Source organism: Ailuropoda melanoleuca, chromosome 6 (genome assembly GCF_002007445.2).
Source record: "Ailuropoda melanoleuca isolate Jingjing chromosome 6, ASM200744v2, whole genome shotgun sequence".
In the NCBI taxonomy this organism is placed as follows: domain Eukaryota; kingdom Metazoa; phylum Chordata; class Mammalia; order Carnivora; family Ursidae; genus Ailuropoda; species Ailuropoda melanoleuca.
In genome coordinates, this window is record NC_048223.1 from 16031582 (window position 1) to 16059239 (window position 27658).

A 27658-nucleotide genomic window follows, 5' to 3' on the forward strand; every position below is an offset into this window, starting at 1 on the left:
CTTGGCTTCTTCCCACAGGGTCTCTCTGGGCTGGCTGTGTCCCTAATTTGAGTGTGCATTTGTTTCCTGTAGGGATCCTGACTAATACAGGCTAGATTTCAAGATAAAGTCTAACTAGAAAGTTAAAGTCTTTTCCAGTACCTCTTGTTAACACCCACAGAAAAGTACCAATGCTCTAACACAACTATCTATTGAATTAAGTGGAGTCACTGGCAAGAACATCCAGGGTGGTGCATGTTAGGTGCCTACTTGCAAAGTCTCCAACAGCACATTTACAATAGCACTTGTAGCCAAGAGGACCTGCCCTGCATGTGCATCTTATAGGTGGTACTCAAGTGATTGTTGATTAAGAGACACTAGAATAGTACTTCCTGTGAAAAGGGTCTTTCTGCTCCCAGAAGCTTGTCAGGCAGCCAGTGCTATTAAGGCAGATTCATTCAGTAGCACTAAGGTTTTACATCTCTAGGAGTTCAGTTAAAGATTAAAACAAAACAAAACAAAACAAAATCCTATCAGTAGTACACATTTTTGACAGAATGGCTAATTAGTATAAGAACTTTCCGACAAGATAATTAGGCAGAAGAGAATGGGACACAAAAAGGGTCAATTTTGATAAAGGGGGGAGAATGTGCAGAGCAGGATTTGGAGCTTTGCCAAGGGGGCAGGTTTGTGCAGGTGGTTTGGTACTGTGAGGAAGTTCTGGGAGGCCAAGGGCACTACCTAACAGGAGATGTGAGGACATAAAGAAGGGATAGAAACAAGACATGGGACAAGGCTAAAATCTCTACCAACCTTTCAGGTTTTTCTCTTGCAGGTCTTGGATAATGTCATTATAGATCTCTGGCAAAACATCTTTCTGGCTTAGAGTTTAGTCCTTCCACATCATCATAAAGAGGCACTCTGATTTCCTGCTTGTTTTCCATCTGAAGAGAAACTCAAAACAGATTATCATGAGTCCACAAACTGGAGGCGATTTCCATGAAAGAGATCATGAGAACAGGAGATTGGCAATGTTTTGGAGGGGGCACACCCATTTTTTAGTTGTTACCCCTTGAATTAGTCCCAGGGTTGTGGTAGGAGCTACCACTAGAAACTACTGGGGGCTATAGCAGTGCCATCTTTGTCCCACCTTCCACAGCCTTGGTTTTAATAGGAATACCTTAGATGGAATGGAATTAGAGAGGTGGTGTGCAGTGGAGTGGAAAGGGCCATGAAAGGAAGGCCAGTGGTTAAGCATAAACTCTGATATCACTCTGATATTTAGTAATCATATGACTTTGGCTAAACTGCATTACTTGATTGAGCTTGAATTGTTTCATCTATAATCAAAACAATGATGATAATGATACATACCTCAAGGTGTGCTGTGAGAATTAAGTTAATTCAGGTAAAGTCCTGGCACACACTAAGAGCTCACTCTTTGTTACACTTCATGGTTATTGTTGCTAGTATGCAGAAAGAGAAGGAAAGAGCATTACTAACAGTTGGTGAGAGGTTACTAGAAAAATGTTACCCACTCGAATTTGGCTGGAACTGATCCAAATTATGTAACTCAGAAGCATATTTCTGGGTTCCCTTTGTCGTTCATTCACCCATTCAACAAATACATCTTGAGTGTCTACAACATGCACACTACTGAAAGAGGTGTTGGGTCCATAATAGAGAACAATCATAGTCTCTCGCTCAGTTCACCTGAGAGTGGAAGAGACAGGTTGGTGAACAGTTATAGTACAGGAGGGCATGTGCTATATCAAGGACAGAGCCAACACGTTCATTAGACATCTATGGAGAAGGAAGAGAGGAGGAGGGAGAAGGGAAATTTAAGTTGGTTTGGAATACTGTCAAGGTTGGCTTCCTGCTGATGCTGACCAATGATAATGCATTGAACAACAGACTCAAGATCAGTTACTTTACTAATTGAGGTTGGTGCTCTAAAACTCCATTAGGGCAGAGACTGTATCTCTTTTACTTAGTTCTCAGTCAAACTTAGTTCTCAGTTTATATCATCATGACACCATGATGACCTAAAGGAACACAGAGACCTAGATGGTACCAAAGGTCATTCAAATCTTAGTCTCTACTGGGATTGCTGGTCCCTGGTGGGTTTAGCATTTGTACTAAGGTGGTATCTGTGCTTCTTATCAGGCACAAATGAATGAAGAGTGAGTAAATGCAGCCATCAACTCACTGGTGTCTTCCAGAACATAGCAAATATTTTTATAGTGTGAGGACAAGTTGGGTGCTGGTGATTGATAAAGAAATGAGAGGGTGGCAAGATGTATGACATATAAGTCTGGCTGAACTTAAAAATCTTAACCATCCTAGAGGTGGAGGGAATCCTTTGTCTCCTCAAGGCCCATTTGATGGACAATAGAAATCAGAATGACTTTCTTCATGGCCATCATTTGGAAGACTCTGTAGCTCTGCTTTCCCTCAGCGAATGCTAGGATTGGCTGTCTCCACTGGACTGCATCCAGAGCCCCGTTACTCACTGTCAATACCCAAAGCCAGGCTTCGATGCTGGAGCAGCCAGCTGCTGTTCATTCTCTTCGTTTTCCACATCCTGACATGGGTGTCAGGGAAACAAAAACTTCTCAAATGACAGCTTCCTCTGGCTCTTCCATCTGTTTCAGTCTGGCCTGGAGTGAGTGTGGACAGCCAAGTAATCACTCCAGGATGTTTGCCTTAACAAGCATGGCCAAATGCATGGCCCAAAACACAGCTTTTGTTTCCTCATGGTGATCACGCCTCAGGCACACCTGCTTGGACACAGCTTCACGTCTTGAGGTGGGCTTTGGAATGTTTGTTGCGGGCAGTGGCTGCTAGGATGCTGTTGCCCTTTAAGCCCTGTCTGTAACAGATGGGCAACCGGATTGTTGAATGGCAAAGGAAAATGGGCTGTGGGGGTCACAGGCTTGAAAGGCTTATTCCTTTGAATAGGTTTGGACTGCTTTCATGATGAAATGCCCTTAGGTTTCATAGCCAAGTATATTTAAAACATGAATCACTAAACTTTTGTGTTAAATACAATCCATATTTTATCTGAAAACAATTTTTTTTTTTACAAAAGCAGACTAGGTTTTAAGTTACCTATACTTTAATTCACTGTTATGGTATTTATAATTAATACATGCTTATTGTAGATTTTGAACATCAATACGATACTACAGGAATTCATGTCTACAGAGTTTGCTTAATGCTTTAAAACATAATCCTTTGTGTTTTTGTTACAAAATCCAAAAACACAATCCTTATTGTGTTTTGTTACACAATTTGTTTGTTATCTAATATTTAGAAAATTCCAAAATGCACGACACTGAAGATGAAAATCACCTGTAATCCCATGACTCTGAAAGAAATTAATATTAACATTGTAGTGTATTTTCTTCCAGGCCTTTATCCTATGCATGCGTTTAATATGTGTTTGAGTGGTTGTTACATATTTTTACATAAAGCTAAATGGTGTCAAGAATGCAAACGGAAAAGAAAAGGAAATTACTTTTCTTGCCTGTTTGCAAGGTTGTTCTTGAATGAGTGTTCTCTCAAACATGACATAACTACTTACCTCTACTTTCTGCTACAAAGACAAAGCCAGGAAACCATGTTGGGGAGGTAGGGAGTGAGGACAGGCAGAGAAAAATGAAACTCTGGTTAATGTCCAGATCAGAGGGTAACTATCCTGCTGAATATATTTGGAGGATTGCTTTGCATAGGGGAACACAAAGATGATTTGACTGCCTGATTGATTGATTGATTCATTCATTCATCCATTCAACAAACATCGATTTAGCCCTCATTTTGGATTAGGCATTGTACTTGGCAATGGGATAAAAATACAAATACGAGGGGCTTAGTTGGTTAAGCATCTGCCTTTGGCTCAGGTCATGATCTCAGGGTCCTGGGATGGAGCCCCACATCGGGATCCCTGCTCAGCAGGGAGTCTGCTTCTCCCTCTGCCCCTCCCCCCACTCATGCTCGCTTGTGCGCTCTCTCTCTCGGAAAAAAAATAAATAAAAATAAATAAATAAATAAAATCTTAAAAAAAAAAAAAAACCAAATACGACACACCCTTGTTCTCAGAGAGCACCTAGTCTGGGGTGGGAACCAGATGAATAATTCACCAATGACAATGAGACGTCTTGAGTTCTGATTGAGCCCCACGAATGTGTGGCAAATAACAAGTCATTCGATGGATATGGATGGAGGGAAAGGCACTTGTGGAGATAAGGTGGGAGAAGGGCTCTGTGGAGCTTGTTCTTAAACCTGAAATTGCTGAGGTCCGCTAAAGAATTATAGAGAGGGAAGTTAAATGATCACTTTTGTATTTTGGCCAGCACAATTGGAAGGGAACAAGATTTGAAATCAGACAGCTACATGATCCTTTGACAAGCAAATAAAACAACTAAAAAACAAATAAGTAAATAAACAAGATTCTCTGAGCTTCGGTTTCCCCGTCTCTAAAATAGGAATAATAACTGCCTGTAAGGTTGCTGTGAGGTTTAAATGAGAAAAAAAAGATTTAAATGAGACAGTAAATTGAGAGGCAAAATCGCTGAAATCTAATAAAAGTTCAGTAAATGACCCTAGCTCTTGTTAGGGGCAAGGCACGCCCTGTCCTTCGGTTCAGCCTCCTCTCGATGCTGTGCTCTCCTTTCCACCACATTTAATCACATGGATCACTCAGTGCTGTACCCTCGCCTCCCACCACCTCAACCTCAGACCTGCGCTCCTTTGGCCAACCTGTTCCATTTTCCTGGTGTGCTGTTTCCTCTTTCTCTTGTGTGCTTTAAGACCCATCCTTCAAGTACTGACTTAAGTAATCCCCCTTCTCTAGAGTAGTAAAGGAATTTTGGACAACAGAAAAGAAATGGACAATTTCTCATTCAAAATTGGGAGACCTGAGTTTAAAAGAATGAGATTAACAGTCTCAGGCATTTTGTCTAGTGAGATTTATAGATACAAACATTAAAATAGGCAATTCTTGCTTAAAACAGCTGCATCTACAATCAGGGTATGCTTCTCCAAAGGAAGGTCCCTGGATACCTGACCCAGGAATATCAGCTTCCTTCTCTGGTTTCTCCTCTTCAGACCCCTCCTCAAAAACCCTCTCCTGTTTTATTCATGGTTTTGTTTTCTATTATTCTCCAACTACCTGACTTGTTTTTTCTCATTATAATTCTTTTTTATTATTATTCATATCTTTTAAAATATATTTGTTATAAGTATCATTATTATTACTCATTTAAAATTTTTGGTACATCTATTCTGGTAGTTCCGCTTCAAATCAACAAATGTTTATTAGCTAATCGTCTTTCTTTGCAGTGCTTGTTACATCTAACTTGGGGGGAGAAGCAGACAAAACACTTAGTAGTTTTTCTCCATCCTGTCCTTCCCATTGGGGTTTCTCACAATTTTTGAAATTAATGCCTCTAATCCATACCTGCCTCTTTTTTCTATAGATTCTCCATGGCTGATTCTAGATTCTAGTGGAGACAACCTACAGTTCAGGCTAGTTAGCCATTTTCTTATTTACCTTTAAAAAATTGCACTTTAAAAAAAATTAATTTGGATCCAATAAGTTGTAGATGTGTGTGTATTTTTAAAAATCCAATTAGATAGATCATAGAATTTTTTCTACTAATCATTAACTGCTGTGATATCTAATTATTTTCTCTCTTTCATTAAATAGCTTACTTGCTACTGAAACCCGCCAGAACTGAGCAAATCTCCCTAGCACTGGGATGTCACTTAGAGATGAAATTTCCCACAATCTGAAGACTATTACTTCTACGAGTCTCTTCTTTATTCCATCTGCAGATATAAAAGGATCAATCCTATTTCTGACTTCCTCACTTTCCTGATCAGGCGGGTGGAAAACCTGTCAAATGTCCCTAGATTCCCTGAAATTGTGAATAAATGCAGGATAACATGGTGATTAATCATCAAAAGTCAGAGTGCCTATGCTTGTCTTTTAGTTCAAGTGCTCATTTGTTGTGTGACCCTGGGGAAACTGCCCAAATAGTCCAAGACTTTACATTCTATGCATTGGGAGTGTCTCAGTACATCCTTTGGATGGTTGATGCAAAAGCCCCACTTACATATATATGTACTTTAGAATAGAATTGGGCACATTATAAGAATATATTTTCTCTTCTTTCTCTTTCCATTTTTTTTTCTCCCCCATCCCCAACCCCCAAAGATACATGCCGTTCAAGTAGAAGGGTAAAAAAATCTTGTTTTTTCTCTTAAGCAGAACCTTTTTTGTGCACAATGGTAAATTTATTTTTTATGTTATAAGCCAATTGATGGGGATTTACAGATGGAAAGATGGAGGGTCTGTGTCCTCATGGAGTTTACAGTTTTGTGCAGAAAGTAGGCAAATTAATCAGTGACTTTAATCAAATGAGCTAACTGCTGGGACAGTAATGAACCCAAGGTATTGGGAGCGGTGAGGAGGGGCAACCAACTTAGCCTAGCGCTATCTCTGGTTGACTTCCTGGAGTAGGTGATTTTTCAGCTGGAATTATGATGTGTGTGTTGGGAGAGTGGGAGGACATTCCAAGTAAAAGGAAATTGCAAAGTTGAGAGAGAGAGAGAGAGAGAGAGATTGGAAGTTGGGGTGGAGGATGGAGATGAATGGCTATTCAGGGGGGAGAACAAATGAGGACTTAACAGATGAAAGGGAAATAGGACATATCATGTGGCTATTTTTATTAATTGTGCTTTGATGAGTTGGGTTCAGGACCTTTGTTTTTTCAGTGTCCTTGGCCAGTCCCCAGGGAACATGTAATATGTGGAGGACATTGCAAATCAATCCTATCACCAGGTGGACCATTGACCCAAATCCCTATCCAGTCTTCTACTCTGTTGAATTGAGCTGGATCATATGAGAGTCAGGAGGGTCCCTTTGGTTATTTAGATTGAGAGAAGAATAGAAGCAGCCATCTGGCCCCTTGGTGCTTTTGTCCTCTGCCTCTGGGTCTTACTCTTGGTGTAGAGAGGAGAATTAGAAAAGAAAAGCTTGGAGAAAAATGAGAGTCATTTTCCTTAGGGCCTGAGGCTTAGCTGGCACAAGCCTCTTATCTACTTAAGATATCTTTTTACTAGACCCCTCTCTGGTCTTAGTGGGCTCTCTACATTTCTCTCAGCTTCTCACAAGCCAGAGGACACCGATTTCATTTCAGTGATCAAAAAGCGAAAGTATCAGATTGCTTTAAGGAATGGTACTGTATAATTTTATGAAGCTGGTGCCTGGAATAAACCTGGTCTTTGTGACACTGATATATATATATGTAAATCTGTTAGAGTGTCTTTAAGAACGACACTCTGGGAGCAAAATCCCATGTGTCCAATGAAACAGTCTAAATTATAATTGAACTTATTTGTTCTGAAGTTTTTAAGTAAATTTAATGTGTCAATATAATGGAATATTAGTTATTAAAACTGATGTTTATAAAAACTTATGACAGTGGGATGTACTCTTTAATATATCTTTAGGTTAAAAAGGAATACAAAAAATTACCAGAGGGGAAGGTGTGGGAGGAAGGGCTAAACAGGTGATGGGGATTAAGGAGTGCACTTCTTGTGATGAGCACCGGGTGATATATGGAATTACTGAATCACTATATTAAAAAAAAAAAAAAACACACAAAAGACTAGTACAGATTCTGATTCTGTTGAAAATTCATAAACATAAAAAACGCTATAATAAAATTTGCCAAAATAATAATAGTTTTAAAAGTCTGGGTGATAAAATTACAAATGGTTTTTGTTTCCTTATGCTTTCCTAAGAGTTCCCATTTTTAAGCCATGAACTTGAATTTCCTTAATTTCTGAAAAATGTTATATAAAAGAAAACTGTACATTGTATTTTAAGAACTATTTGATGATTTATGTAAGGCACAAGAGATAAAACCCAAGGACAGAAAACTAATTCTTCCTGGAGAAATCATAAATGACGGGCAGTATCCCTGAAATGCTGGAATGACAGGTACTTAGTGGCTAGTTGTAGAGAAAACCATGAGTGATCAAAGAGAATTTGAGGGATGGATTAATGAAAAGTAAGAGTTGAATTTCGAGAGACTCTTCTACTCAAAGCCATTCTGGGAAAAGCCACTGGTGGACATTAAGTTGTCATTATGGATTGTCATTATGGATGACGTAATCCAGAGGACCCTTAACTGAGTCTAGGAGATGGGTCTGGCAATTGGAGTCAGTAAATCATGTCTGCATTTTTACAGAGGGATGCTTTTCTCTGATAGTGCACACATTCTCCCATACTTTTTCTTTCAATCTGTTTTATTTTTACCCCACTACACACATCTGTTTTGTTTGAGTCAAGAAAAGAAATTGATATGGATATTGCATTGCTCAGGATAGATTAGGTTTATGTTGCAGTAAGAATCCCAAATGTCAATGCCTAACATATCAAAGGTTTATTTCTTACTTACATTAAGTCTTTTTTAAGTTCAGATATTTCTCTATGGCTACTGTCTTTCAGTGTTGACTCAGTGACTCCAGATCCTTTGATATTGTCACTCCAGTATCTTACTAAAAGGCTTTTTTGATCAATATGGCAAGGGGAAGAACAGCTAAAGGACATGCACTGACACTTCTGCCTAAAGCACGATACTACTCAAAACTAGTTACATGGCTCTGCCTACCTGTAAGAGTGCTAAAGGAAAGATGGAATGTTGGGTGAGAAGATTTTTATACCACCCCCTCCCCCAACACACACACACATAACATTTTTACCTATGCTTCTTCAGTCCTACTATTTGCATGAAAGAGGCCTATGAAATAGCAAGGTTACTTATAGCAGACTTTTTAATTAAACTAAACTTTGACTTTCAAGTAAGAATGAAGTTAGCTAATTTTTAACCCTCCCCCAAAGCTAATTATTTTACAGAACTTGCCAAAAAATTTCACATCTGATGAACAAGTATAAATTACAGTCGAACCTATTTGTGCTAAGTTTTTGACCCAAGCCCAAATATATGAATGACCTAACATGAGCTTTTAGTTTGGAGTCTTGATTTATAATAATGATTGATACTTAAATCATAGCTCTCTCCAATGGTCTGACACTTGAGTATGGAGAGCATTTGGGCATTTGCTATATGCTGGACCATAGAACAGGAGAAATGGAACCAGAAACAACACTTTTAGGGAGTCTACTGTGTTGATTATTATGCTTGGTTCTTTCATGTCTATGATGTGCTCTAATCTTCATGATAGCCCAGGAAGGTAGCTATATTTATCTTCTTTCTCAGAATGAGAATGCTAAGGCTCAGAAAAGTTATGTCACAACTAGAAAATGTCAGAACCAAGACACAGATTCAAGTCGTTGGGTTCCTAATACTTTCAACTCTATCACGCACCACACAGGTGATATTTTTATCCATTTGAGCATCTCATGACCTTCACAGCATGCTACTTCTGTGTTTTTGCCGTTTTTTTGATGACTGGGCAAATAAATTAGCATTTCCCTTTTTCTTTTCTAAGCCTCTCTGAATCCAGACGAGCCTTTTGGGCTTAGCTTTAGGTCTGTCTCTTCCATTTTATAGGTGATGTATTGAGGGTTCAGTGCACGTTGGCATACAGAAGGCTATTTGATAAATATTGCTTTTCATCTTTCTTTGCTACAGTTTGGGACAAAAGGTCTCTATCTTTTCTGGGTTTTATCATCAGTCGTCTTGTCCGCGCTAATTACTTTAGCAATTCATCATCTAGTACTTGCAGAAATATTTTTCACATTAACATTGGTACCATAACAGTTGTTTAGCACTTAATCTGTACTCTATATCTACATGGTTACTGCATTGTTACTGCATTGTTAGCCTACAATGCCAGGGTAGATCCTCCTATTAGTTTCATTTGCAGATGAGGAAACCAAAGTACATCTTGCCTACAGTTACAGAGTTAGTAAATTGTTGATCCCAGGGTTCAAGCCAGGCTGTCTGACTCAAAAGCGTACATATTTAAATATCGTGCTATAGTGCCTTCCGTGTAAAAACATTTCATCTACTTAGTCACACTGATAGTTCTTCAAAGGCAGTGACCACATCTTAGTATTTCAGTGACCCTCATAGAATGTAATAGAGTATTAGGCACAATAAGTAAATTTGTCAGGTTGAATTTTAGGGATCTTAGGGGTGAAAGGAGAGTATCTCTGATTATGAGCATCTCTTCCCAGTGGTCTAGGATTATAAGAATTTGCCTTGCTTGCTTCCTAGGCTTTTTGCTCCAGTGAAATAGACAAACACAAAGACTAGAGCCTGAGGGATCTGAAGGTGAAGGAATGTGCTCCATTGTTCTAGTCCAGTTGGTAGAGGAAGTAGAAATGAATTGAGTAGGGATAAATTGAACTCAACCCAGAAGTAATACCATTTCTTCTTAGAGACCTGGATTTCTGAGATGCAGAGGCAGAAGTGTCAGTAATTGAGGGGCGCCTGGGTGGCACAGCGGTTAAGCGTCTGCCTTCGGCTCAGGGCGTGATCCCAACGTTATGGGATCGAGCCCCACATCAGGCTCTTCTGCTGTGAGCCTGCTTCTTCCTCTCCCACTCCCCCTGCTTGTGTTCCCTCTCTCGCTGGCTGTCTCTATCTCTGTCAAATANAATAAAATCTTTAAAAAAAAAAAAAAAAAAAAAAGAAGTGTCAGTATTGAAATCATTGCCTTTTGGTGCAGCCCTGTTGAGTGTCAACTGTGTGGGCACAGTGATGTTACTACCTCAGGCATGAGCAAGAAATCTTTGTTGTGATTGTTGGGTTACTCACAGTTATCCAATATGATTGAACCTATGCATTTCAGACCCTCCACGTTTTTCTTTTGTTTCAGCCCTGTACTGTGTAAATCTGTGTTTCAGGTAGTATTAGTGAGAAGCTTAATGCAGGAAGAGAGAGGGAAGGAGAATGGAAGCGAAGTGTCCTCTTGGATAGGATGCTTTGGAGTATCACACTGATGTAATATTTGGTCCTAAGATGACAGAGTAGATCATATGTGTTACATTTCTAAGTCACCTGGTATTTGAGGGTCTGAGTGGCTGCCTCAGTCCCTATTTCTGATTCTAGAGATCTCTTTATCAGCTGGTGGAGCCACACATTTTAAATACCCAGGAGCTTCAGCCTGTCATCAGCCAGTGTAGGAGGCTTCACTCCCAGTTGATCCTGCTTTCAATTTTTGTTGAACAATCCTTGATCCCTACCCACCAGGACCACGAAAGCTTATAGTTGTGACGTGTGCGATAATTGATATGAGGGGACCATAGGAGCACAAATTAAGGAGTGACTAATGGGTATGGTGGTAGTCATGAAAACTTAATCAGGGGATTAAAATGGGGGCATGAAGGAGGCCTAAGTGAGCAGGACTTTTTCGTGTGATAAAAATAATATAATTCCATGGGCATTCCAGTAGAGGGACAAAAAGACTTGAATGAGTGATAAAGAGTAGTGAGAATAGAGCAGTTTAAAGTGATTGGAGAAACCCCCACACTATTTTCCAGATTGGCTGCACTAGTTTGCATTCCCACCAGCAGTGTAAGAGGGTTCCCCTTTCTCCATATCCTCAACAACATTTGTTGTTCTCTGTCTTGTTAATTTTGGCCTTTCTGACTGGTGTAAGCTGGTATCTCATTGTGGTTTTGATTTGTATTTCCCTGATGGCTAGTGATGTTGAGCATTTTTTCATGTGTCTGTTATGGAGAAGTGTCTGTAATATAAGAAATAGTGCAGAGGACAATAGGGGAAGGGAGGGAAAAGTGAATGGGAGGAAATCAGAGATGGAGACAAACCATGAGAGACTCTTGTCTCTGGGAAACAAACTGAGGGTCGTGGAAAGGGAGGTGGGTAGGGGGATGGGTAACTGGGTGATGGGAATTAAGGAGGGCACATGATGTGATGAGCACTGGGTGTTATAAGCAACTAATGAATTATTGAACATTACATCAGAAACTAAAGATGTACTATATGTTGTCTAATTGAATTTAAATAAAAAAAAATAAAGTTCCTGGAGAGTAAATAGTATGCCTGATGGGCAAAGATAGGAGAAGTCAGTTAGTGATTCTAAGATGAGAAATGTGGACTTTGGCCTGCAAATTTAGGTACCACAGAAGGGTGTTGGGCAGGGGAGTGACCAAATTTGGGTTTAACAATTTGGCAAACACCCAAACACCCCTGAAAGCCTAGTAGTTGCTGATTGCAATGAGGAATAATTTATAATGAATCTAGATTAGGGGAAATGAGAGAAATGATTCTTTTTGTCTCACTTCAGGTTTGTTTCCTTAGATTCTGTTTTGTCACATATTACTATTACCATCTCCACTTCTTTTAAATTGGAGTTTGTCTATTTTTCTTTATTATCTATACATTCACTCATTCACTTTCTTATCTATTCATTTACTTGGTATAGTTTGCTTTATAAGTATCACCTAGTTAGATTTTAAAGATAATCTAAGGTTCTCAGTCCTTTAGTAAGGGAAGTTTAACTTCTTTATGACTACTAACATACTAAATATGTTGGCCTTATGTATACCATCTGTTATTTTTTTAAGTAAAATTTTATCCAAGTGCAACAAACATACAGTGAGTTCACATCATAAGTATACAGCTCCATAAATTTTTACAAAGCAAACACTCCCAAATCAAGATATAGAATATTTCTGCACCCCAGAAGCCTCTTTTATATCTCTCTCATCATTGCCTCCACAAAAGGTAACCATTATTCTGATTTCTATCATTATAATGAATTTGGGCCTGTTTTTGAACTTGATATAATTGGGACCAGACAGCATGTACTCTTTTTGTATCTGGCATATTTTTTTTCAACATTGTGTCTAGGAGATTCATCCATTCTGATATGTATCAAAAGAAGTCCTTCATTTTTGTTACTATGTGGTGTCGGGGAGTAAGAATTTCCTGTCCCTATGGACTATGAGAAACAAACTGAAGACTTCAGAGGGGAGGGGGTGGGGGAAGGGGATAGACTGGTGATGGGTAGTAAGGAGGGCACGTATTGCATGGTGCACTGGGTGTTATACGCAACTAATGAAGCATCAAACTTTACATCGGAATCTGGGGATGTACTGTATGGTGATTAACATAATATAATAAAATAAAATTTAAAAAAAAAAAAAGAATTTCCTGTCCCCGTCAAAGGTCCTTTTAGCTGGACTGAGAATCAAATAGACATGACACAGATTAACAGGAGAAAGTCAAATTTAATTTTGTACATAGAGGGAATCCATACGGACATGGAAATTCCAAAGACAGGCAAAGTGAGGTATATATGTCATCCCGTACTAAGGAGGGAAAGGTTAGGGGTGTGGAACTTCAGAGGGAGGGAATGCGATTCTCAGGGCAGTAAGAAGAGCAGATGTTTGCCTTGCCATACAGATGGATCATTCAGATAAAATTTATCTCTGCTAACAAGCTTTATTCTGGAAGAGACCCTGATTTAGATCTTTTCATGTGGTTAAGGGCAAAATTTCTCTTGAGTCTGCAAAGTGTCAGTTGCCTTCAGCTCAAAATAGAGCAGCCCCTCTTGCCCTTTTGGGGCATTCCGCCCTTGGCCCCTATAGTGGCATTTTGTCATACGAATGGACCACAGTTTAGTTATCCCCATCCTTTTCTTAGGTCACATGTTATTTTCTTTTTACTCTAACAGGGTTGGTTGGGGAAAAAAAAAATCTGACCAGCCTGGCATTTACCAGTAGGCAGGGTAAGTGGAGTGTCATTAATCCTCCTCACTATCCACTGAGTGCTAACTTCTACTTCTCATTTGAAGGTCACCTTGATATCTAGTACTGGCCAAAGCTGGTGAACTCAGTTGGTATTTTTCCAGAATAGGTTCACCAGACTGTGGCCAGAGCTCTCTGACTCAGCCAGAAGCTCAGTCCATTCTTCTGTGTAGTGTGGTACATGAAAGACAGTGCCTCCCACATTGCACTGATTCCTTTCTTGTCTCAGCCCCCAATTACAGTACTTTCCATGGGTAACAAACAAAAAAAATATATGACTAAATGCAATATGCCTCTATTTATTGTCCCTTAACCTCATTTTCCCAAAGTTTGTTTTTGTTTTTCTTTTTTGCTAATCATTTATCTTTGAATGTATTCCGTGAAAAAATTTCTGTGACTAAGTAAGTTTGGAACATTATGCACCATACCTACCTCCTTTTTGGAGATTTGCAGAGCACATTCACATACTAATCACTGAAACTTCCTGCTGTAATGAAACTTGCTTTATGTTATAAAATCTCCCATTTGCTTCTTTTGTGAATACCTTTTAGTACCTCATACAGTTAGAACAATAATTCCATAGCATAGTGCTCTGTAGAAAACAGCCAGAGGAAATTCCACCTGGATTTTTTCCCCCTTCTAGTGCTAATTGTGAGCTTCTGCGTTTCTCCATGGCAATCTTAATGGAAATATGGCAGAAGGCATAACAGCAGAAGGCACATTAATCCATTATAGATATCTGCTTATCTCTTTCCCCATTTGCCTGTGAGCTCCTTGAATGTAGTGATCCTGTCTTTTCATCTTTGTATCTCCCAGTACCCAGCATGGTTTCCAGCACATACTTGAAGTGTTCAATAAATATTTTATGAATGAATGAATGAGATATAACACTCTGGGACTGCCAGCATCGAGGGACGCAAATAGAACTAGAATCTAAACCTAGATCTGATGAGGTTGTGGAATATACGTGAGGTTCAGTGGAGTGGAGTCCGGAGTCGACGACCAAGAAAGAATTCTTGAGGCATCTTTGTTGCAAAATTGGTGGTTTATGGGGACAGGACTTATGGGCAGAAAGGGCTGCTGCCCCGGGTTGTGAGGGGTGGCTGATTATATACCATGGGGTTGGGGGAGGTAAGGAAAAAGGGAGGTTGATAAAATACTTTCATATGTTAAAGAAGATTCATAGGATGGGGGGGGGGCGGGGGGGTTTGCCATTGTCAAGTTAAGGTTGTTTTTCCCTCTAGCAAGGCATTAACATTAAGATGGTTGGAACTTCCTAGATTCCTAGAAGTATCTGTCAGTGATCTGCAGGCTATAAGACATTTAGTTGTACAGAAGGGGGAGTGAACCATGAGAGACTATGGACTCTGGGAAACAGAGGGCTTTAGAGGGGAGGGCGGGGTGGGGAATTGGGATAGGCCAGTGATGGGTATTAAGGAGGGCACGTATTGCATGGTGCACTGGGTGTTATACGCAAGTAATGAATCATGGAACTTTACAACAAAAACTTGGGATGTACTATATGGTGACTTAACATAATAAAAAATTATTATTAAAAAAAAAGAATGTGTATTCTACTCTTTTAAGATGGAATGTTCTGCATAAATGCATTAAATAATAATAAAAAAAAGACATTTAGTTGTATTTACATTCCCTTCTGGAAACTAGGTTAGTGATAGAAATACTTTGTTCTTGTAAACTGCTAAGACATTTGCAAACTGTGGGAGACTTAAGTCTTGCAAGATTGTGGTATCTATAAGTTAACTGTTTCTTTGTCCTTTAGGGCAGCCAGGAGTGCCTGAGGAATGCTGCATATATCCCGGGGGAGGGGGTTGCAGGATGTCAGCCTCTGCTTGCCTTCTGTTCCCTCATCAGATCTTAAGGTGTACAGGGGGCAGAACAACAATTACAGAAGAAAAATCCTGAACTTTGGAGTTGAGGTTTAAAAAATCTGATTGAATCCTGCCTCTTCTATTTTTTGGTAATGTGACCTAGCAATTTACTTAGATTTTCTGAATCTCAGTGTTTTCAACTGTAAAAATAATATCAAGTTCCCTTTTATAACATTGAAACCATATAACCATTGAATAACATTAAATGTGATAGTGTAACTAGAAGCATTGAGCGCCGTGCTGGACACATAAGTATTCAAGAACAGTTGCTATAATTGGTATCACTGTGGCTGTTATTATTTTATGCGTGGCACTTGTTTCTCTGGTCTGTCTCTGCCCACACTGGAGCCTGCAGATTTTCCTGTGCTCAAATTCTTCTCACATTTGGTGAGGATTGGAAATCCACAGAACTCTCAGCTGCCACACACATGGCATCTGTCAAGTTTCTTCCCCATCTAATAATGTCTCCCCAAAAGCCTTTCCCAGGTACATAGATTCAATCAATTTGACCATCCCCTCCTGCTGCCAGAAGACCTCTAAGGTTTCTCTGTGCTAGCAGAGAGATTTTTTCCCTTTTCTAATAATTCCAATGAATATACATTTCTCACATTGTTACATAAAAGCTATCCCACCTTGCAGTCTGGTCCTCAGGAAGTTTGAGAAAGAAGGAGAAAGAGAATATGTGTGTACATGTCCATGTGTGAATGCTGACAGGCAGATACCACTCCTTCCACATGTGCTGTTGCTTTTCATTCCCCAAAGTGTGACACATGTGTCCATGAGGTCATATGACCTATATCTGAGACAGACATGATACTATTTTTCAAAATGTCCTCCCTTTCAAGCAGTTCTTCTCCACTCCCAAAAAACATACCCAGTTCACATGCTACTTCTATCTGAACTCTTGTCTCTCCTTTGTTTTTTTTTTTTTTAAGATTTTATTTATTTATTTGAGAGCACGAGCAAGTGTGTGTGAGAGAGAGAGCACACAAGCAGGGAGGAGGGGCAGAAGGGGAGGGAGAAGCAGACTCCCTGCTGAGCAGGGAGCCTGATGTGGGGCTCTATCCCAAGATCAGGGGATCATGACCTGAGCCAAAGGCAGACGCTTAATAGACTGAGCCACCCAGGCACCCCTATCCTTTGCTTTTATCCATAGCTGCTCTAGCAAGGCCATTTGCCACAAAGCTTATGTTCTGCCATTTTGAAATGTTTGGTAGAAACATTATTGCACATCAGACTTAAAGGTAATGCCACATTAGGGAGAAGTTCTAAAGAGATTCTCAACCCCAGTATTTTCCCTAAGGTCTGTCCTAGTACCAGCAGAAGAGCCCACGGGTTCCCACTTTCCCCTGCCATGCATGTGGGCGGCAGCCATCATTAATCATGCACTCTTTCCATGCAGTATCACAGGCAGTCCCTGCCAGTCAGCTGGACTGGCACAGGAGGAGAACGTCCGAGCCAAGCTTGGACCTGTTAAGTCCTTTCAGCACTTCTGTGTCTGGTCTCCAGCAAATAAATAGTGGGCAGCTAGATTTCTCTTGTAAAAGAGTCCTGTTTTAATGAGTCGCTTTGAGGTGAGGTTCTGGACATTGCATTATACTGGGAAGTGTTTTTGAGCAACACCGTTTAGCTTTAGTCTTCAGGAGAAACAAACAAACAAAAAGAAGAAAAGAAAACTTTGAACCGTAGTCTAATACAGTGTGTCTAGTACATGTCAATTATGATAGCCACTAGCCACAGGTGGCTTTTTAAATTTAAATCAAGATGAAATAAAATTAAAAACTCACTTCCTCAACTGCACTAACCACAGTTGAAGTGCTCGATAGGTATGCCGTACTGGACAGCATAGATATACAACATTTCTATAATCACACGTATTTCTGTTGAGCAGAGCTAAACTACAGGTTGCGTTCTGTATCCTAAGAGGTATTTCTTTTTATACTTGGTCATCTGCTCAACCCCTTCCTCTTTCCCAGAACACATCATGTTGTCCTCTACCAACCAAGCAAAAGCATGTAAATGCTAGGATGTCATTGACAGCAGAAGCAACTCTTAAACGAGAAGGTGTAGGAGCAGAGAAGGGAGCATAAGTAGATCAGCTCTCATGCTTTCTCAAGGAAATTGGCTTCTGGCTTCATATGCTGTCTTAGTTTCTCCTTTTGAATATAAAAATAATCTTGCCCCTTTTTTCTTTTAAATTTAGGTACATGTATGAGACCAGAAGCCCAAAATCCATTTTGTGAGTCCCCAGCTTCCTGTTAACATGACATTAGGGGAAGAATCGAACCCATGATTATATTAAAAAGGGAAAATAACCGAACAAAATAAGATTGGGCTTTGATGTTTCTACTGGGTAAATTTAGTTGCCTGAGAAACAGGAGGAAATTATTTCAGTGCCAAAATAATAAAGTGTATCACTGAACTTGCTCTTTCTCTCTTCTTTAGGAGCTAGAGTTGGTATGATAGGAAAAGGAGGACTATAACACGGAAGAGAGAGTCATTCACATGATTTCCTTTGATATTTTGTTCCAGTTTTACTTCTAAAAGTTTCTATCAGCCTTTATAATTATCCAGTTAAATTTATACATCCAGTTCTTCTTCTGAAAGTGGGTGACATTTGAGTGCTATAAAATTAATACAAATGTGATGCAATGGACATAATTGCTTTCTAGAAAAATCTCATCTTTATGACTCACTGTTAGAGACAAAAATGTGAGCCTGTAAGTTCCTAGAATATCAATATATCTGATTCCTTATGCACATTTTCCCAGGAAAGCTGTTTTTCAGGAAATAGCATCTCTGCTGGATTTTTTCTTTTAGTCCCCTTGTTGTCTCAAATTAGAAAGCTCAGGAAATGACTGAAGTAATAATTTACTGAACTTGAGTGACTTGGCATAGCACATTCTAGAACATTCATGTACCCATATTGTCAGTTTTGTATCTTATTCATTAGAACCATAGCCCTTTGTGGTTCACGTGGTTTTATTTCTGGGTTTGCTGGGCACATCCATAACCTAGCAAATGTTCAGTGTTTGAAACCGTCAGAGTAGGGAGGGACCCTGGGTTCCCAGACCCCTCAGCTTGCTGGGTTAGGCTACTGTTACAGAGTTGCAAAATGACTTGGGCCGCCTGAGAGTAAGGGAAAAAGGAAAAGTGAATTTTTAAAGACTGATAAAACACAAGCTCATTAATGCACGTGCTGGGCCTGGGAGGTTTGTTAAGGTTGGAACAGGGTGGAAGTCGGCCTTTGCATCATCTAGAAGAAAGTAATTGTTAAGCAAATTAAGAATGTAAATCATTTTATAAGAAATGTTCAAATACGCAGGTTTGGGAGTCCATTAGACCCAGGCTTCATTCCTGGCTCTGACACTTACCAGCTATGACTTTGGGGCAGGTTTACTTAACCACCATGAATCTCATTTTTTATGTCTCTGGCATGGGGCTGACAATCCCTGTCTATCTCAGGAGAGTGTCTCAAGGGTGAAATCAAACAGTATATGTGTAGCTGGTTATTAGTGTAGTTAGCATTAGGGGTTAGGAAAGCAAGTTATTTTTAAAAGAGATTTATAGAGAATGATATGCTTGATGAGAGTAGAAAGTATAAATATCCACAGCTTTTCTCCCTGTCCCACCCTCTGGGGAAGATTCAGTGTTTGTACTGCCAAAGGGGGAGCTGACAGGGTAAGCAATGATTAAAGTTGTGATAGGAGAGAAACCTAGAGCGCAGATTAATTTGCAAAATAAAGGACTCTCCGTGAGAGAGAGAAAAAAAATAAAGGATCTAAAAGCCTAGGAGACTGAGAGAGAAGGGTGCTGCAGGTTTTGTGGGGTAGACAAAAAGAAGGGGTGGGGGACAGCTGCAGCTGACGTTCAGGGGAACCAGGTGCGTCAAGAAAATTTGGGGAAGTGTCCTAGGATTTCTTGAGAGTCTTCTTAAGTAGCTGTCCCCCAGGGAGGCAAGTGTAGCAGAGTGGATAATGGCCCAAATTCTGGAGCTGGAGTTCTGGGTTCAAATGCTTGTCCTTCCACTTTGTTCCTGGATAGCCATGAGCAACTGTTTCACTTCTCAAAGCTGTGGTCCCTCTCCTGGGAAAGGGGCATCCTAATGATGAGGGAACAGAAGGCAAGCTGAGGATAAAGCAGAAACTGACAGCCTGAAGTCCCCTCCTGCCCACCATGGGATGTATGTGACATTCCTCAGGCACCCCTGGCTGCCCTAAAGCTAAGGAAAGGAAAAACAAATAGTTAACTAACAGAGATCACAATCCTGCAAGACTTAAGTCTCCCTCAGTTTACAAATGTTTCAGCAGTTTACAAGAATGAAGCATTTCTATCCATAACCTAGCTTCCAGAAGGGAATATAGATACAATTAAATGTCCTTATAATCTGCAGGCTCCAGGAAGTTCCCAACCATCTTAATGTTAATGCCTTGCTACAGGGAAAAACAACCTTAACTTGACAATGGCAAGGCCTCAGGTATCTTGTGAGTCTTCTTTAACGTATGAAAGTACTTTCTCAATCTCCCGTTTTCCTTACCAACCTCATCCCTAACAGCACCTACCATGGGATTCTCCTGGGGAATCAGGTGAAGGATTCTTCTGAAGATTGGATGACTTACTGTGGAGTGCTTGGCAGATATAGAAGAGCTTGATAAATGTTACCTGAACTTACTGGTATAATTTCTAAAAAGGACAGTAACGATTTGCATTTATTGAATGCTCAGTGTAGATGATGCATTCTTCTGAGGAATTTATGTGGACTAATTCATTTAATTCTCAAGACAACTCCACTACAAGATAGGGACTTTTATTATCCCATTTTACACCTGAGAAACCTGAAGCATAGAGGATTCAAGTAACTTGCCCATAGTCCCACAAGTGAGTAGTATTTGGGTTAGCCTCAAATGCTCTATCTAATGCTTCATCCACACTCTTGCCCTCTATGCCTTTCTGCATCTCTTTTGTGAGTATCTGATCTTAAGATAACCTGTGGAACAGTTTGTCTTATTTTATAAATGCTTAGTTTATATACAGCGACCTTGCTACTCATGTGGTCCAAACAAAGGCAAGTAGGATCAGGGACACCCAGGAACAGAATCTGAGGCCCCAGCCCAGACTCTTGAAACAGGAACTGCATTTTAACAAGATCCCCAGGTGATTCATGATCATATCAAAGTCTGAAAAGCACTGCCTCAGAATACGAACCTTTAGGCAGAGGCACTGTCTTATTTGTGTCTCTATCCTTTACAGTGTTCAGCACAGTGCTTGCCACCTAAGAGTAGATTTATTCTTTTTTTTTTTTTAAAGATTTTATTTTGTAAGTCATCTCTATACCCAAAGTGGGGCTTGAACTTACAACCCCAGGATCGAGTCGCATGCTCTACTGACTGAGATAGCCAAGTTCCCCGGGTATTATTCTCCACTAAAAGTAAGTCGAGAAATGTTGAATAGGAAATAAATTGATAAGCCTCTTGGAATAACACCTGGTTTATCTTCAGCTGAGTGAATGAATGCTCAGTACCTCCAGCTTCCAGCACTGCGCAAGGCACATAGTAGATACTCCATACATAGTTCTAGAATCAAGATGGAAATGTTGTGTGAGAGTGTGATAGAGACATCCAGCACGCCAGCCTTCCCTGGATGTGCTGTGACATTTAAAAAGGCCAAATAATGCCAAAGCAAGCAGAACAGTGATTATGCACTTATTCTTAACACAGTTTTAAGACAAGCTCTGCTCAATTGGTTCCCCTGTGAACTCAAGCTGATTCTCTTCTCTCTTGAGCTCTCTATTGTCTTGGCGTTGTTTGCAACTCATTCAGAACCTAATTAAGTTTCAGGATCAGTTTGTCCTCTTAGAGAGTGTGGGTATGCTCAAGTGGTGGGTTTCTTTCTTTCTTTCTTTCTTTTTTAATAACTTAAATTATCTGAGTGAAAGGACAATTATAATTTGCTTCTAAAATTGGCCAAAAGTCAGCTTTCATCAAAATAATTCTCGGCAGACATTAGTCTCTGTAAAACCAGGGTATTGTATGAAAGGCAACAAAGAGGATTTAAATAGGCCTCGGAAAATGTATTGATAATCTGGTCATATTAATCCTGTTCTCTAACAGAGTGTGAAATTAGTTGTTTACTTCACTTATCTGGGGCTGGAGGTAGCTGATCACTTGCTGACAGAGCCATATTTTGTGATCACCCTTCAGCGGTGAGCTTCAGCTGGGCTGGGCTGAAGCCAAACAATTTGACTTCACTGGCCTATGTACCACCTCCAAGGTCAAGGTCAAGGTCAGGACTACCGTTCTCTGTGGGCAGCCAGAAGAACTCGTGAACTCCAGGATATCTGGTCAGGGCTTTCATTTGTGCGTGCACATGAAGGTAAGCCAGGACCTAGGTATAATTGTGAAAAGTTAAGAGATTGATCTTCACTATCTCCACATTTCTTTCCTATACTCTATCCCCACCCCCCATCCAAATTGAAGGTTTATGTTGGTTCATCACCAGTCTACAAATATTACCAAGATGAACATTATTGGAGATGCAATGAAATAAAAGAGTAGTGTCTGACCTAAAGGAGTTTATATATATACACCAGAGATTAATTACTGTGGTGAAATAGACACTGTTGATACTCTGCCCAGATCCCTTTATCAACTTAGTGGATCTATCCTCCAGTGACGGTGAGTGTTGGCTGTTAATGGCTCATAGCTGTCCCTTTTCTGGAGAACTGACTGCCCTCAGCCAGTGGGGGTAGGGACCAAAACTAAGAGGTTATGCTTTCTCTACCCTAGCATGAATGACTGACATGGGTTTTAAGAGGCCAGACCTCTTTCCTTAAGGTGGACAAACCCATGGTACAGTCCATGCTAGAGAGCCCCCCTTGGAACTGTGCTAAAGCTGGACCTCTGCTGAGATTTACCTTCTTGTTTCCTTCACTTTCTTTCTAGCCTCTGCTCAGTTAATCAAATGCATCTGAATCCCTGTTTCAAGGTCTGCCTCTACGATGCCCAACTTAAGACTTGTAGGAAACTAATACTACCCATAAATGTGATGGAGTAAAAGGAGGAAACGGTATTCCCAAAGTGCAGTGATAGTTAGAACCTTGGAGACAGAGTTGCCTGACAGGACCAGGGTCACGTAGGGACTTGCCATTGCTAAGGAGCACGGTAGGAATTAGAAAGAAATATATTCTTTTCTCTCTCCTTCCTTCCCTGGGTCTGCATCCCTTCATCCCAACAGGTGTCTTAGTCTGTCTGAGCTGCTATAACAAAGCACCATAGACTTAGTGGCTTATAAACAACAGAACTTTATATCTCACAGTTCTGGAGTCTGGAAGTTCAATATCAGGGTGGCCTTCAAGGTCAGCATGGTCAGGTGAGGGCCCTCTTCTGGGTCACAGACTTCTCATTGTATCCTCACCTGGTGGAAAGGTCTAGGGAGCTCTATGGGATCTTTTTTATAAGAGCACTAATCTCATTCATAAGGGCTCCACCCTCATGACCTAATCACCCCAAAGTCCCCAACTACTAACACTATCACCTTTGGGGGTTAGGATTTCAATATATGAATTTGGGGTGGAACAAAAACATTCAGACCATAACAACAGGAAAGCAGCCAACAATGAGCTGGCACTCAGTAGAGGTCAGCCTCTTAGGTCCCTAAGCAGGAGAAGAAGGGAGAAAAATCAATGAGGGAGGGATAATGACGAGCATAACAGCGGTTAGACAATCAGACTTTTTTGTCTCCTTCAGTCCAACCATCATATTGGTACCAGATTGATCTTTATCAAGTGGTTATTTCATCATATCCATTTTCCCAGCTTTATTTTTTTTATTTTTTATTTTTAAAGATTTTATTTATTTATTTGACAGGGATAGAGACAGCCAGCAAGAGAGGGAACACAAGCAGGGGGAGTGGGAGAGGAAGAAGCAGGCTTCCAGCGGAGGAGCCTGATATAGGGCTCTATCCCAGAACGCCGGGATCACGCCCTGAGCCGAAGGCAGACGCTTAACGACTGAACCACCCAGGCACGCCCATTTTCCCAGCTTTAAATCCTCCTAGTGTTTCCCATTGCTTTTAGGAATGATCCATAAAATTTCTGGATCATGTACCCCATTGGTTAAAAAAAAAAACTCTGAAAATGTGCCCCAGTTCATTTATTTATTGTAGATGTGGGCTGCAAAGACAGAATGCATTTAAGAGGTCTAGTAGAACTTTGATCTTAAAGTAATGGTGGGAATTCTAAAACAGTTCCAGTTGGCAGTGGGAAAATGAATTGTTTAATATCGAGAGCCATCAGATTGCAATAATACTAGCTCCACTTTTGGAGCACCTGCTATATGCCTGGCATTATGTTAATCACTTTACATACATTATTTCATATGCTTATCGTAGCAACTCTTCAGGATAAGTATAACTATGAGAGAAGTTAAGTACCCTGCTCATGGTCACATGCTCAGTAAGTGGAGAAGCCAGGATTTGAACCTAGAAGGAACTCTGTGTCTCCTTAATGGAATCATTCTTCCATTAAACCTCAAAATTAAGACTAGACATTAGAGAAATGTCTCATTCGTAGAAAAATCTTGTGTTCTATAGAAAGAGTCATTGGGTCAAGAAAGTGGATAGATGAAAGGAGCCAATCTGAAAAGGCTATATACTGTATGATTCCAAGTATATGACATTCTGGGAAAAGGTAAAACTATGCAGAGAGCAAAAAGATCAGTGGTTGCCAGGGGTTATAGGGAAGAAGGGATGAGTAGGTAGAGCAAAGAGGATTTTAGGACAATGAAACTACTCCGTATGACACTGTAATGGTAGCTGCATGCCATTATATATTTGTCTGAACCCCTAGAATGTACACCAAGAGTGAACCCTAATGTGAACTGTGGACTTTGGATGAACAGTGTAGGTTCATCAGTTATAATGGATACACTCTGGTGGGGCACTTTGATCATGGGGAGGAGAGACAGGTGTGGGGAAAGGGGGCAGATGGGAAATCTCTGTATCTTCCTCTCAATTTTGCTGTGAATAGAAAATTGCTCTAAAAATAGATTCTTTAAGAAAAAAAGGAAATGGATGCAAGCATGAGTCTATGAGGATGGGCAGTTAGAAAAGATAATGCCTCTAAACATAGGAGAGACCACTCCACTGCACAAGAGAAAAGTGGATTCCAAGGAGTCAGTTAATACATTGGGAAAAGCAAAATTCAGGAAGACATTGATTGAAGAATAAGCTATCTTTATCAAAAAGTTGATAAAGTGCTCACAACATTTCCAGCACTGCGTGAACACAAAGCTTTGTTCCACTAGTCTATTCCTTCTCTCTGTTCACTGTTCTTATAAATGGGTAGCGCAGTCGTTAGGCGTCTGCCTTTGGCTCACGGCATGATCCCGGCGTTCCAGGATTGAGTCCCACATCGGGCTCCTCCACTGGGAGCCTGTTTCTTCCTCTCCCACTCCCCCTGCTGTGTTCCCTCTCTCGCTGGCTGTCTCTCTGTCACATAAATAAATAAAATCTTTAAAATAAATAAATAAATAAATAAATAAATTGCATTTCATATATGCTCTGCCTTCTATGTTGCTCTAATAATTGGTCTGCTCACAACCTGTAAAAATAGAGGGACAATCATTTGTTAAGCTATGCATTTATGATTTGCATATTTTGTACATATGAATAAAATTTACTCAAAAATATAAGGCAAGTATGAGTCTGTACGGAGGTTGAAATAAATCAGGGATATTGTATCCACTGTTCCTGGTAGATTCAAACAATTCTCTGACTAAAGGTATTACATGTGATAAAAATAGCTTTGGGCTAGGGCCTAGAAAACTGGCATTCGGCCCCCAGCTCTGCAATGAGAATAATTGTGTGGTATGGGTAAGGAACCAGCTCTTTCTGAGCTTGAATTTTCTCACATGTAGAAAAGAATGTCCTCGAATCCCTGTTAATATTCTATATGGTTGAGCATAGAACAAGTCTCATCCTCAAACTGACTCCATAACAGATACTAAAATAGATTCGCAGCTCTTCCCCAACTGCAGATCCCCCTTATCTGATATTTAAGAGTAGAGCTTGGAAAACATTTTCTAAAGAGGGCCAGATGGTAAATACTTTAGGCTTTGCAGGCCATGCAGTCTTTGTTGCAACTATTCAATTCTACAGTTGCAGTGAAAGCAACCACACACGATACATAAATGAATGAGTTTGCCTGTGTTCCAATAAAACTTTATTTACCCAAATGGGTGGTGAGCCAGATTTGGCACAGAGGACATAGTTTGTCCATTCCTGTTTGAGGACATAACTTTGTGGCAGTCAGTGCAATTTGTTCACAATAATTAGATAAATAGGGCCCTACAGAGTTGGAATGGGAAAGAAAGAGGAAAGGAGGAAAGAAAGAAGTGGGGGAGGGGGGGAAGAGGAAAAAATAGAAAAGAAAGAAGGAAGGAAGGAAAGTGGAAAAATAATGGAAGGCAAGAGTGGAGAGCTTTGTGAAAGAGCATTGGGAGAGAAGGTTGGGTGACATCTGCCATACGGGAAGGGCATTGTCAGATTGGAAAAGTCTTGGCTTTGGCATGGAGCTAGCAGCTAAGTTTGGAGAGACCAGTTGGGGTGTGTGTGTATGTGTCTGTGTGTGTGTGTCTGTGTGTCTGTGTGCGGTGTGTAATGCTGAGACATACCCATTACCTTGTGAAAGAGGTGGCACTCTTTGAATCTAGCATGGTGCTGAGTACCAAGGGGAAACCCACTGATTATTTGTGGAGAAGGAAAGGAAGAGAAGGATTACCCTCACTTTATAGATGAAGAAATTCCACTCTAGGGCCCTGATGCTGTGTGAGGTTGAGGAAGCCATCACCATTTTCCTAGGGAATCTACAAGGAAACAGAATCCCATGAGGAGGATATTGAATTTCACTCCTTAGAGAATCTTCCAATGTCCTCACAGGTCCAGTCCTCCTCAGAGAAGGAGAAGGGTGTTGGTGGCCGTGGGGCGATCCACATAGCCCAGGCCTCCATGATGCAAAGTGTTATCACATGGAAAAGGGAAGGGGGCCTTCAATGCTTATTGTGGCTGCCGTTTCCGTGAGTTCAGAATCAGAGGCTGTATCTTTCCTGTCACACAGTCTCCCTCTTCCTTTCCCCTTTTGATTCTGAATTCTGGTGTGGCAGATAAGAGGGAGGAAAGCTAAGGATGGACTTCCACACTTGGGGCAGAAAATCAGATTCTGGACCTCTTTCCTGGAACTGGCTGGCTGTTGGCATCTTGAGAAGGCGGGCCAGGGTTAGGAAAGGGAAGTTGGGACGGTGTCTTCAGATAGGACAGCATTCTTCTCTGTGCCATCACATAGAAGGAAGAGAACTGGATTTTTAGGGAATCTGAGAAACTTGGAATGTGATTTAATTGATTAGCCAACAAATCTGTAAGATTTCACACAAGCCATGCACTTAATATAGAGCTGGATTACAGTTTGCACTAATTCATTAATTTTATTTCACAAACTAAAAATTTTGCTATGCAAATATATGCAAATCATATAGAAAAATAGCCTTCTTAGCCAAGCACACCAGCACCTGTTGGGGTTTCTTGTTGTTTCTTTGGTTTTGTTTGTTCGTTTCACTGGCACTGTGCCACTGGGGTGGAAAGTGAAATAAGAAATACATTCAGGATTTGAAATTGTTTGTTGAACAATATCCTGGAAGGTGATTGGAAGGCTTTCTCCTCTGACAAATACCATGGTGATTGGTGTGTCTTTTTTTCCCTCTTTTTCCTGCCTAAAACAGAATGAAGAAGATGAGCAACATTTACGAGTCAGCTGCTAATACGCTGGGAATCTTTAACAGCCCCTGCCTGACCAAAGTTGAGCTGCGTGTGGCATGCAAAGGCATTTCTGACAGAGATGCGCTTTCCAAACCGGACCCCTGTGTCATCCTCAAGATGCAGTCCCACGGGCAATGGTTTGAGGTAGGCATGTCCAAGGAAGTGGACAGAAGCGCGGCTGGGGGATCCATTCAAAAAATGCCTTTGCATTGCCTGTTTTCAG

General features: G+C 40.5%; 1 protein-coding gene across 4 annotated transcripts in view; it reads left to right on the forward strand.

Moving 5' to 3' along the window:
• CPNE4 (copine 4) overlaps positions 1–27658 on the forward strand; it is a 461864-nt gene that overhangs the window by 110583 nt on the left and 323623 nt on the right. For all 4 annotated transcript variants that reach the window (XM_002922652.4, XM_034662003.1, XM_034662002.1 and 1 more), the window contains one exon: positions 27399–27579. In XM_002922652.4, coding sequence (XP_002922698.1) covers positions 27400–27579 — 180 coding nt within the window. In that variant the 5' untranslated portion in view covers position 27399. The remainder of the gene's footprint in view (positions 1–27398; positions 27580–27658) is intronic.